Genomic DNA, 13,010 nt, shown 5'->3' on the forward strand with positions numbered 1-13,010 from the left:
AAAACATAAAGTTATTAACATTATAATGCCCCCCCCCAGAAACATGACCTCTCCCCTCCATAGAAACAGCTGGATTTTGAGCTTTGCATGGATTTGATTCCACATATGCAAGACAGTTGAGGACACACAATGCCACAGGGTGTGTACCAGTGAGAGGCAGTCACTGGGGGACGGGGTGTATGCTGGGGAACAGCTGTTTAAGAAAAGTCCTAACCAACCAGTGTCAACCAGGAGGCAGAACAAAGGCAGAGTAAACTGGGCTCTGACCTGGACACTAGGGTTCACAATCCAGCTTAGCCTATCAAACTGTTCTCATGCCTCAGGCTCTTTACTGGCCATGAAGGGCAGGTCCATGTCTGCCCTCAACTTGGAGGGGTGCAAGGAGTAGCAGGAAAATCTTGGCCACCCGCAGTTCAATGCTACAGGGCGGCAGCAGGGCAACCCAAAAGAAGGAAGCTGGCCGGAGCCATCCCCCCGAAGGCTTGCCCCAGGCCCTCTCTCCAGCTTCACCATGGCCAGTCCACAGCCAGGAGACAGAATTCACCTGGTCATGCTGGCATGACCCCAGCCACACCCTGACACATTGTCACCCTGACAGCCACACCCATATGATGTCACACTGACATGCTGTCACCACAGCAGCTACACAGATACCCCAACACACTGAAACGCTGTCACCCCAGCACCATGATACTCAAACACACGACATACTGTTACCCCAACAGCTTTACCACTATCCTGACACTGACATGCTGTCACCCCAATAGCCACAAAGACACCCCAATACACGGACACTGTCAGCTGGCATACTAACATACTATCACACTGACAACCCCACCAGTCTCCCAACTGTCATAGTGATACCATGACACTCTGACATATTGTCACCCTAACAGCCATAGAATACTCTGACAGCCACACAGATACCCTGACAGGTACACCGAAACAAAAGACAGGACTATGTAGCACTTTAAAGACTAACAAGATGGTTTATTAGGTGATGAGCTTTTATGGGCCAGACCCACTTCCTTGGATCAAATTGTGGAAGAAAATTGGCATGACCATATATACCAAAGGGATACAATCAAAAAAAGTGAACACATATAAAAAGGACAAATCAAATTTCAGAACAGAGGGGGGATGACGTCTGTGAGCTAATGATATTAGAGGTGATAATTGGGGAAGCTATCTTTGTAATGGGTACAGTAATTCGCATCTTTAGACACACTGGGCACTGTCACCTAACAGCCACACTGATACTCCAACACACTAACACACTGTCACCTTGATATTCCATCACACTAACACTTTGTCACCAATATCCTATAGCCACACCTTTACCCCAACACAAAGACACACTGACACCCCGACAGCCGCACCAACACACAGCCCCTTCCGCACACTGTCACATGCCACATCGACACAGGATCACCGACACAGTGATACAAACACACCCATCCCGCACAGGGCTGCTCGGTCTCACTCCGCCCAGATCCCGCTCTGGGGAAGCAGCTGTAAATTCAGCCTGAATTGACAGTCCCCCCCCCCTTTCCTCTCTGTCCCCGACCCCTCGGCTCCTCCGCCCATCGCCTGCTCCCTTCCCCCATTCCCTCAGTCCCTCCCCGCCCCCCGCCCCCGCCCCTCCCCGGCCCGGACCGCGGGCGGGGCGCTCCCCGCTGTCCGGCCCCGCACTCTGCGGCCGAGCGGGCGGACAGTTGCCGGGCAGCGGGGTAAGAAAGGCCGGGAGAGGGGGGCTCGGCTGGTTTCGGGTCAGCGGGAGAGGGGGCGCTGTTGCCAGCGGGGGGGGGGGGGGTTGCCACGAGGGACTCCGAGGGGGTGTAATCCCGGGGGTCGATGGGTTTAGTCCCGGGAGGTGTAACAGGGGGTTCTCTCCAGGGGGTCTTACGCGGGACTCCGCTCGCAGGGAGACAGTCTGAGCCCGGGGAGGTTTGGGGCGATTCAGGGGGGCGGAGGGGTGCGGAGGATACTCCAGCATCCGGGGGAGTTTGGGGTGTTCAGGGTGGCCCCCATCCCTGCCCCGGGCCATCTGACAGGTCTGGCCGGAGGCTGTTGTACCCATGGTGGATCCATCTCCCGTGCGTGGGAGGCAGCTCCCCCTTCTGGATTTCAGGGGGCTCCCCATAGCCAAGTCCAGCCATGACAGCGGATCCCTAATTCCTCCTCCCCAGAGGCCAATGGTGGGACAAATGGCCTCATGCTTTGGACCAAGACACTCCCATGGCCTGTCCTGTCCCACTGACCCGGCTCCCCAGGACCTCCCTCAAGGTGCCCCTGGGGGGTTCTTTCCAGTGGGTAACCAGTGCTGAGAACATCCGTGAGCACAAGGGGGGTGAGGAGAGGGTTCCAGGAGAGGGCTGGGAAGAAGGGGTTGTGGGGCAACAGGGGTAGGAGAAGGGGGCTGGCTGTAGGAGGGCTCAGAGGAGGGGGTGGAGCTGAAAGTGGCTGTGGGAGCAGAAGAGGGGGGAGGTATATTGCACAGGGTGAGGGGTCCTGGGATCCTCCTCCCATCCTGAGCCAAAGAGCCCCTCCATGTCCCAGCCTGTCACAGAGCTGTCCTAGCAGCTGGTGTGGGAGTCAGAGGTAGAATCCAGCCACTCTGGGCTCTCAGCAGCCCCAGGCCTCCTGCCCCAGTCTGGGTTTGGGCCAGTCACAGGTAGGAGGATTCTGGGGCCAAGGTCTAAGCCCAGGCCAGGTGCCCTGCTGGGGCTAGCAGTGGCCTGGGCCTGGCTGAGCTGTGAGCTGAGTGGTGGGTACTGCATGCCAGGGCAGCTGAGTCAGGAGTATTTATACTCCACTGCCACGGGGCCCGGGTATATTTAGCCAGGCAGCTGGGGAGCGCAGAGACCCAGGAACCCCAGATGGGGCTAGAGGCAGGATCAGGCAGCTCTCATAGGAGAGGGGACACAGATAAGGTGAGTAGGGGCCCTAGAATCCACTCTGCTCCCAGAGACAGGAGAGAACCCAGGAATCCTGACTCCCAGCCCTCCCAGATAGTCACACCACACAGGTCTCTTATCGAGAGCTCCCACCCTGTCTAGGGCTTGTCAGGCAGCCAGCTCAGCCGAATTTAGATGCCTTAATCTCTGCCCCTGAGCCAGTCCCTGCAGCCACGATAACACCCTGTCCTGCCCGTGAGAGGCCAAGCCTGAGCACAGGGGTAGGTGCAGGGAGTGGCTATGGGCCTGAGAGTCACCAGCAGAGCTGGGGAGAACAGGGCAGGGCTGTGAGTCGGGCGTGAGGGGCCCTGGCAAAGCTGGGGGTGCAGGGCTCGGCTGGCAGGGGCTGCAGGTCAGGACTGAGGGGCACTGGCAGAGTTGGGGGGAGCCCAGGGCTGGGCTGGTGGGGGGCCCTGGTAGAGCTAAGGGTGGCAGGATAAGAGAGGTGTGGGTGAGGTGTGAGGGGCCCTGGTATGGTCTGGGCGGAGGCAGGCCTCCGGGATGTTAACGTCTAGTGGCTGTGGGACAGGCAGGCTGGAATGTTCTCCGCTCTGTGAGGAGTGTGGGGGGGAGGGGGGCACGCAACGCTGGAGGAGGGGGGGGGCGTAACTCGGGGTTACAGGTGTCTAGTGCCAGGGATTAGGCTGGCAAATGCAAATCCCCTGGGTTAACTCTTATTGGCTGCAAACAAGGGACAGAGGTGGGTATTTAAACCCCCCCATATTTCAGCAGGGGGCTCGAGACCACCAAGTTTCTTAGTCCCCTTCCTGCCATGAGTCACTGCTGGCAGGTTAGAGCAGGGGCTGAGAGCCCAGACTCCTGGGTTCTCTGCTGGCTCTGGCAGGGGAGTGGGGTGAAGTGGTTGGAGGGGGCACTGCTGTGTGGCTGCAGGCCGAGCAGCACAGGGCGCGAGAAGTGGGGGAGCCAGCCCACCTCCTGACATGAAGGGAGCAGAACCCTGGGCAAGGCTGGTGGGACGCAGTGTCCAAAAGATGTGAGGCTGGGCCCACTCACCTGCACTGGGGACCCCAGGCTTGGGAAGGGGAGGCAGCATTACCATTTGCAAACACTGCTCAGCAGGCTGAGGTTGTGTGGGTGGGAACGGGACAAGGCCACACCTCTCTAGGGCAACAGACCTTTGGCCCCCCAGCAGACCCAGTAGGCTGGGACTAGATGTGAGTGACTTGGCCCTGCCCCCAACCGTCCATGGACTGTACCCCTGCCAGAGCCCCTCTCCAGTACCCCCAACCCTACCACATCCCCTCAACCACCTCACTTCTCCCCCCAATACCTCCCAGCCCTTCCACCTCTGAACCCTCCCTGCTGCCACAGCCCGACTCCCCTTAGCACTACCATGGCCCCCTGAACCTCCACACTCAGACTACAATCCCAGCTCCCCCCCCAAGTCCCCCACACTCCCCTACCTGTGCCGCAGCCCCACTCTGCCCCAGTCTCCCACACCACCCCCAGTATCTCCCAGCCCACCATCCCAGTGTCTCCCCATCCCAGCCCTGCCTTGCCACAGCTTGGCTGTTCCTGGGCTATCCCCTCCACTATGGCAGGGACGCTGACCTCCTGTCGCTTGGTGTCTCAGCAGGACAGACATGGGGTCCTGGATCCTGCTGTTGTTCTTCTGGGCCCTGCTGGGAGCAGCCAGTGCTGGTGAGTGCTAGGGGAAGGAGAATGCAGGGGAGCTCCCTGAGTGTGCCCCTGGGGATAGAACCCAGGTGTCCTGGTGCCCAGCCCCCTGTCCTCGCCACAAGACTCTCCCCTCCAAGCTGGGGGGAGATCCCAGGTGTCCTGGCCCTACAAGTGGTGCACTGACCCCTAGATCATAGGCAGGGTGCAGGGAGATGGCCACACCCCACCCCCAGTTTGCAGGGTTTAGGGTTTGCAGTTTGGTTCACTAGCCCTGTCTGCTCCCTCCCACCCCCACCCCATCCAGCCCCGCTCTGCTCCAGCTGCTCCCTGAGTCCAGCCAGGGGTCATGGGCACCGACTTGCAATTTGGAGCCCAAATTGCAGTCAAAAAGCTCCGGGCACCTGCTCGGTTGGGGGGGGGGGAAGCGGTGGACAGGGGAAACTGGCAGTGTGGGGAGCACAGTTTGGGGGGTAAGGGGGAATCCCAGCAGTGGGGAAATTCCAGCAGTAGGGGAGAGGGCAGTTCAACAAGCTGGGGGTGGGGTGGAAGAAATCCTAAGAGGGGGAGGAATCCCAACAGTGCGGAAAGCAGTAAACTAGGATTCAGAACCGTGGGTTCTAATCCCATCTGTGTCTGATACACCCCCTGGGAGCCTGGCATCTGCTCCCTACCCCCTGAGCTAGCCAGGCCTGGGAAGATAGAGAAAGTAGGGCTGAGCTCTAGTGGCTCAACATGTGGTGCCAGGAAGGGGTACCCAGTCTGTGGGGGGGGGGGGCGCTGGGGTGAGTGAAGCGTTAGACCATCGTCCTAGTGCTGACTGCCCAGGGGTGGGGGGATTTTTGCATGACATTTTGCCCAGGGCTTTTCATGCTAGGCCAGCCCTGCAGGCCAGGACTCCTGGGTTCTGCTCAAAGCTTGGGAGTGGGGTACAGTGCTTAGAGTGTGTATGCAGGTGCCTGGGGCCAAAGCGCACACCCTGTCCCTGTAGCAGCTCTGAATTCTAGGACAGAGGGATCCTTAACGTCCTTCTCTCTCTCTCTCTCTCTCTCTCTCAGAGCCTCCCAAGGAGCATGACCCCTTTAACTATGGTGAGTTGAGTGGTGTCAGGGCAGCCAGCTGAAGGGCCGGCCCAGGAGTTGGCCTCTGTCCGGAGTGGGTGAGAAGGTGGCTGCCTGGGGCACTGGGATTAGGTCTCTTTGGTGCGGACTGCAGGCACTAGGGGGCAGCAGCAAGGGACTGGGATAACAGCAGGGGCAGTAAAACAAAAAAAGCAGTCATGTAGCACTTGAAAGACTAACAAGATAGTTTATTAGGTGATGAGTTTTCGTGGGGCAGACCCACTTCTTCCGATCGTATTCTGAAAGCGAATTGGCATGACCACTATATAACAGAGGGATACAATGAAAAAAGTAAAAAAAATTACAAACCAACAAATTAGCTACATCAGCAAGGCCTAGCCCTTCCTGCAAGGTGTGGCAGGGGCACACACACATGCATGCTGGTTGTGTATCAGTGTGTCTCTCTGGGGGAGTGGGGGAGGTTCCTCCTCCCCCTGACCCCATGTCTCCCCCCAGACTATCAATCCCTGAGAATTGGAGGCCTCATTTTCGCCGTCATCCTCTTTCTGCTAGGAATCCTCATCATCCTCAGTGAGTATTCAGTGCTCCCCAGGGGGAACCTCCCCACATCCTGATCCCTGCTCAGGTCTGGATTGGAGCCAGCGTCCCCTAGGGGGAAAGGCCCCGTGTCACATCCTCCTGAGTCAGCCAGTCCCTCAGTCAGGGTACATCTACACCAGTGTCTCTCAACCAGTGGTACAAGTACTAGAGAGAAGTCTGGGGGGTATATTAACACAACTGAAATTTGGAGAAAACTGAATTTTTGTGTTAAGTTTTACAGCACTTTATTACTTTTGTACTTTTTACACCAAAAATTTAAACGCCCGCCTGACTATGATTAAGTTGTTTAAACGAATGTGTTGCACTGATAGAAAATAATTTGTGTAGGTACTGGGGGTACTTATAATTTTTTTTAAAAATGGGTACTTTATAAAAAAGTTGAGAAATACTGGTCTACACAACAGGGCAAAAGTTGAACTAAGGTATGCAACTTTAGGTATGTCAATTGCATAGCTTAAGTTGAAATAGCTTAATTCGGCTTTTGGAGCTGTCTACAGAGCAGAAAGTTAAGGAAGAACACTCTTCCTCTGACTTCCCTTAGTCCTGGTGAAATGAGGGTTACCGGAGTCGGAGACTCCTCCAGCTCGCCATTATTTCGAAAGAAAGAAAGAAAGATGTGTGGTCTAGACACGTGTTTTGTAATTTTGTAATAATGTCAGATATTCCAAAATGACGCTGCTGTGTAAACGCACCCTCCAAGAGGAGGAGTCTTTTGGGGGACTAGGATGCTGCCCAGCACTTTGACTCCAGCACTACATCTGCTCACCAACCCCCACTGATCCACCAGCACAGTTGTGTTAACCTCTCGCTGCTCAACCTGCTGCTACTCAGCACCACTCCAACCCACCAGGGCCCACTCCCCTCCTGGAATTCCTAGCTCCTAGCTCCCCTCCTGCTGCATCCTCGGGCCATCTCACTGCTGGATATTTACTGTGTTTTATGTTGTCTAGGTCGCCGCTGCCGTTGCAAATTTAACCAGCAACAAAGGTAAATTGCTCCCCCCATGCATCTGAAGACTGGGCTAGCAGGGGGCTGCAGGTCAGGAGGAGGGGCACTGGCAGAGATGGGGAAGAGGGGAACCTATTTCTGGGTAGCAGGAGGTTGTGGGTTAGAAGTGAGGGGCACAGGCCAAGCCAGAGGGAGATACGGGGGCCCATGTAATGCTGCTGTCCCCCCAGGACTGGTGAACCAGACGAAGAGGAAGGGACCCTCCGAAGCTCCATTCGTCGTAAGTATTAGTGCCCCACAGCTTCCCCCAGGGCTGGATTAATACCTGGGTCCACTGGCCTAAGGTTGGAACATGGCAGCAGGGAACAGTGTTATTGGCATGCAGGAGGCACAGGGCGGCAGTTATGGGGGGGGCACAAGGAAGTGGTTGAGGATATGGGATCCACAGGATGGGGTTGGGTGTGCATGGGCCACAGGGCAGGAATTGGGGGTTGAGGACACAGGGAAAGAGTTGGGGGTTTAGGGACAAAGTGCCGGGTGAGGGACATGGGGGGGGCACAGGGCGGGGCTTAGGAGTGCAGGGGGAAAAGACCAGTTTTAGGATGTGGAGTGCGCAGTGAGGGAGCTTTGTGCATGGGAGGGACTGGAGAAGTGGGGAGAGGGCTGAGGGGAATACAGTGCCAGGACTATGGACACATTGGGTCATGGAGACCACAATACGGGGTTTGGGATTCAGGGACATAGTGCTGGGGCCACAGCCCAGAAGGCCACAGTCCCAGACTTACAGGCATGGAGGACAAGCAGCCTGGGCTAGCAGTGCGGGGGGACCACAATGTGGGAGATGAGAGCATAGGGGCACAGGGTGAGGTTAGGCTGCAGGGGGCACAGTGCCAGGGTTAAGTGTATGGGGGCATAGCATTGGAGTAAGGGCACGGGGCACAGCGTGGGGTTAGGGATGGGGGGGCACAATGCTGGGGTTAAGTGAACAGGGGCTTAGGGTGGGGTTAAGGATTGGGGGACCCCATGTGGAAGATGGGGGCACAGGGCAGACCATGAGGACATTCTTACTTCTCTGCTGTGGCTGGTGGCAGCCTTGCCTTCAGAGCTGGGTGCCCAGCCAGCAGGCGTGGCTCTCCTGCCCCTCCCCCCCCCAGCCGGGGCTTCACTTGTGCTGGGCCCAATCCCTCTTCCAACACAAATTAAGAGCAGTGGGGAGCCAATGGGATCCTGGGCTTGGGGTCTCACTGGGACCAAGGCAATGAGGGGGGGGAGCCTATGAGGGCCATGGGAAATGGGGGGCGGGACTCTGTGGGGGGTAAGTGGGGAATCCAAATGCTCTGTGTGCCCACGGCCCCAATAAATCTTAATCTGCCTCAGCCTTACCCTCCTGTTTGGGGTGGGGGGCTATGTGGCCCATGCCAGGGTCCCCTCCATGCCCTCCACAGAACTGGTCTGTCTAACGTCTGATCCCAGACCCTCCCAGGCACAACTGTACCACAGGCACCTGACCCCTTGACTCTTCCCTACAGGTTTGTCCACCCGGATGAGATAAGGGGCCCAGAGGCTGGTGAGTAGAGGGGTGCGGGGCAGAGGGAATGAATGGGACATGGGATCCTTTCCTCTCAGGGAGCAGCAGAAGCAGTGCTTAATTTGTGCCAGGGCTGAGCCCCCGGTCCATCGGGGTCTAACAGCACAGAGCCCCTGACCCCGCTCAGCCTGGCTGCACAGAGCTCCTGGCCCCTCCCGGCCTGGCTGCACAGAGCCCCTGGCCCCTCCCGGCCTGGCTGTACAGAGCCCCTGGCCCCTCCCGGCCTGGCTGCACAGAGCCCCTGGCCCCTCCCGGCCTGGCTGCACAGAGCCCCTGGCCCCTCCCGCCTGGCTGCACAGAGCCCCTGGCCCCTCCCGGCCTGGCTGCACAGAGCCCCTGGCCCCTCCCGGCCTGGCTGCACAGAGCCCCTGGCCCCTCCCGGCCTGGCTGCACAGAGCCCCTGGCCCCTCCCGCCTGGCTGCACAGAGCCCCTGGCCCCTCCCGGCCTGGCTGCACAGAGCCCCTGGCCCCTCCCGGCCTGGCTGCACAGAGCCCCTGGCCCCTCCCGGCCTGGCTGCACAGAGCTCCTGGTCCCTCCCAGCGTGGCTGCACAGAGCTCCTGGTCCCTCCCAGTGTGGCTGCACAGAAACCCAGGGCCTCTGGGCTAGCTGCAGCAGTTATGAATGTAAAAAAATGTTGAGTGCCAGCACCTCTTTCATTACAAATTAAACACTGGGCACTGGCGCTGGTCTATCAGGTTGGGGGATTGGCTGATTTAGGGGGTTGGGGCACAGGCTCTTCCCCTCTGGGGGCACTGGCTTCTGTGAGTTCTGGGTGTCCCAGTTTCCAGTGTGGCAGAGGGACCAGAGCTGGGAGCCAGGACTCTCCCTGGCTTGGGATTTTTCTGTGGATCAGTGGCCTCTGGCCCCAAAAATGTTCCCCACCCCTGGTCTAGTGGTAAAAGCAGGGGCTGGCAGCTAGGCCTATGGGATTCTTTCTTGGGTGGGACAGTGTCACTCACTGTCCATGTGTAACCCCTTTGCTTTCTGTGCAGGTCTCCCTGAGATGCAGACCCCCCCCCGGATATGAGGCATGAACCCCTCATCCCCTGCCCATGCTGCATAGCTGTAGCACTTAGCCTAGACCTGGCTCCTGAGCTCTGATTGAAGCCCACAGGATCTGAGCCAGCCAGCAGGGGGCAGCAGGGACATGGACAGATGGACATACACACACTCTCTCTCTCTCTCACTCCCCCACAGGAAGCAACAAGGGGGCAACAGGGACACAAACACACAGGCTATGTCTACACTGGCAGCTTCTTGGGTAAGAACATCTTGCGCAAGAAGACATCCACACTGCTATGTGCAAGCTGTGCTTTTGCACAAGAGCATCCATGGCAGTGTGGACGCTCTCTCGCGCAAGAAAGCTCTGATGGCCATTTTAGCCATAGGGGTTTCTTGTGCAAGAAATCCCTGCCGAGCGTCCACACCTCCCTCCTGCACAAGAGGACTTACACCTGTTAAAAAACAGCATAGCTCTTGCACAAGGAGCCCTCTCTTACCACGCCTTACTGTAAATCTTCTTGCGCAAGAGTAGGCAGGCTGTGTGGCCTCTCTGCAGATTCTTGCGCAAGAATGGTCACTGTTGCATAAGAACCCGCCAGTGTAGACATAGCCACAGAGCAGGGCCTCCCTGACAGCAGGGGGGGATACCTCCCACTCTAGGGCTATGTCTACACTGGCAGCTTCTTGCACAAGAAGGCTACGTCTAGACTGGCATGATTTTCTGCAAATGCTTTTAATGGAAAAATTTTCCGTTAAAAGCATTTGCGGAAAAGAGCGTCTAGATTGGCACGGACGCTTTTCCGCAAAAGCACTTTTTGTGGAAAAGTGTCCGTGCCAGTCTAGATGCGCTTTTGCGCAAAAAAGCCCTGATTGCCATTTTCGCCATCGGGGCTTTTTTGTGCAAAACAAATCTGAGCTGTCTACACTGGCCCTTTTGCGCAAAAGGACTTTTGCCCGAACGGGAGCAGCATAGTATTTCCGCAAGAAGCACTGATTTCTTACATGAGATCGTCAGTGTTCTTGCTGAAATTCAAGCGGCCAGTGTAGACAGCTGGCAAGTTTTTCCGCAAAAGCAGCTGACACAGCCGAACTGTTTTGTGGAAGAGTTCTTGTGCAAAAAGTCATCCAGAAGAGAACGTCTACACTGGCACGTGCTTTTGTGCAATAGTGTCTATGGCAGTGTGGACGCTCTCTTGCGCAAGAAAGCTGATGGCCATTTTTGCCATAGGGGTTTCTTGCGCAAGAAATTCATGATGCTTGCCTACAGTGCCCTCTTATGCACGAGCTCTTGCGCAAGAGGACTTATTCCTCATGGGGGGAGGAATAATTCTTCCAGAAGAAGCCCTGTTTTCTGATGCTGTACTGTAAATTTACTTGCGCAAGAACACGCATGCAGTGTAGACACCTGGAAAGTTTTTGCACAAGAACAGTTGTTCTTGTGCAAGAAGTCACCAGTGTAAACGTAGCCTAGGAGTGCTAAGGGCTCTGTGTGTGAGGGGAAGGATGACTGTAGGGGGCTAGGACAGGAGTGTGTCCATCATGGGCTATGGTGAAAAACACCTGACTCTCACACCTGGATCAGGGCTGATCCGGTCCAGCAGAAGGCAGCAGGGTCTCCCCCCCCCCCCCCCACTCGCCCGCCTCTGTGTCCAGCTGGGGATGCTGTCTGTAGTTGCTGACTGGAGACAACCCTACCTGGTTCCCCTCTGTCTCCTGGCAATTACGGCCCTGGGATAGTAGGGAGCCATTGTGGCCCAGAACTGAACCCCTCCCCAGTCCTCACTCCCGGCCTGCCCTCACCTTGCCTCCCTCCATTGCCAAGCTTGCTCCCCAACTCTGCCATGCCCCAACTCTGCTAGTGCTCTATAGCTGCAATCCCCTGCTGTCCCAGCCCTGAGCTCCCCCCAGCCTTGCTGGCCCCTTCACTCCCGACCCACAGGCCCTGCCAGCCCAGCCCTGCCGGCACCCCTCACTCCTGACCCATAGTCTCCTGCTAGCCCAGCCTTGCTCCCTCCAGCTCTGCTGGTGCCCCTCACTCCTTACCTGCAGCCCCTGCTAGCCCAACCCTGGGCTCTCCCCTTCAGCTCTTCCAGTGCCCCTCAGCTGCAGCCTCCTTTAGAGGTTTGGAGAGATCCTGAGTTGGGATCTCTGAGTTGGTGCTTTCTGTATGTGTGTGTAGGAGTCTGACCCATGGGCGGTGTGTGAGCAGAAACAGAGCAGTTTTGATCCCCTCCAGCAGGGAGCGACAGGACAGAAAGAGAGCAGCACCCATGCCCTCCAGCAGGACACACACTTACACAGACAGGACCTTTCCTTTCCAATAGGGGGCTGCAGGACACTTGAGTTTGTTGGATCTCAGCTCCTCTCTTGCTAATCTTTGACCCATCAAAGAGGTTCACGTGCCCAGGCCCTGGCACTGCCCAGTGATCCCCAGCACGAGTACCTATCCCCCTTGTACAGGTGGACTGTCTCCCTCCAGCTGGCCAGTGGGGGGCAGAGTCCTCTTGAAGTCTGAGCCCACAATGCCCCAGAAGTCTGAGCCCAGCTCTGCTCAGCCTGAACAGCCACAAGTCTCTCTGGATTAAGCTGAAATGAACAAATGAGCCCAGGCAGTGATCTGCATACATTTTTATCCCCCCTCCCCCCCCCCCCCGCCCCAGTCTTCACCCAGTTTCCCCTTTCCCAACATGGCTATTTACGCTGAATGCTATTTGGGGCAGGGACTGTCTCACTGTGGATCTGTGTGGGAGGGGAGTTTGTAGGAGGAGGGTGTCTGGGCATCTTTGGCAGAACCTAGCACTTTGAGAGGCTGACATGAGGCAGCTTTGGGATGGTGGGGGGTGGGGATTATGTGCAGCTCAGTGCCAAATGAGCTACCCGGCTGTGGCATTATGTGTGGCTGTTCACCAGCTGTTCCACCCCAGAAGTGTTTGCATCTCAGTTTCAGACAAGCTGTCCCTTTGTGGCATTATGGGTGGCTGTTTCCAGGCTGCCCTGCCCCAGAGGTGGCTACATCTCAACGCTGGGCATTATTATCCTGCTGTGGCATTATCTGTGGCTGTTCCCCAGCTGCCCCACTCCAGAGGTGGCTGCTTCTCAGCACTAGGGTTGCCAGTTTTGCTTGGATGTATTTCTGGAGATTTCATCACATCTTTAATTAAAGCTTAATCTTTAATTCTTGAAAAATCCAGGC

The 13,010-nt window shown here is 56.9% G+C and overlaps 1 protein-coding gene across 3 annotated transcripts; it reads left to right on the forward strand.

Annotated features, from left to right (window-relative positions):
- The first annotated feature begins 1,604 nt into the window (after positions 1–1,604).
- FXYD1 (FXYD domain containing ion transport regulator 1) lies at positions 1,605–13,003 on the forward strand. 3 transcript variants are annotated; one of them, XM_089772776.1, is made up of 8 exons: positions 1,605–1,730; positions 4,555–4,619; positions 5,654–5,686; positions 6,173–6,247; positions 7,228–7,264; positions 7,456–7,505; positions 8,755–8,792; positions 9,808–13,003. In XM_089772776.1, exons 2-7 carry the CDS (start codon positions 4,562–4,564, stop codon positions 8,775–8,777), a joined length of 276 nt encoding a protein of 91 aa, XP_089628902.1. In that variant the 5' UTR covers positions 1,605–1,730; positions 4,555–4,561; the 3' UTR covers positions 8,778–8,792; positions 9,808–13,003. The 3 variants fall into 3 exon arrangements, with proteins under 3 accessions (XP_089628902.1, XP_075763626.1, XP_089628903.1); XM_075907511.2 differs by having other exon boundaries at positions 1,651–1,730; positions 4,552–4,619; XM_089772777.1 differs by lacking the exon at positions 1,605–1,730 and adding an exon at positions 2,828–2,933.
- The last annotated feature ends 7 nt before the right edge of the window (positions 13,004–13,010 follow it).

This window comes from Pelodiscus sinensis, chromosome 22 (assembly GCF_052426305.1).
Source record: "Pelodiscus sinensis isolate ZL-2025 chromosome 22, ASM5242630v1, whole genome shotgun sequence".
In the NCBI taxonomy this organism is placed as follows: Eukaryota; Metazoa; Chordata; order Testudines; family Trionychidae; genus Pelodiscus; species Pelodiscus sinensis.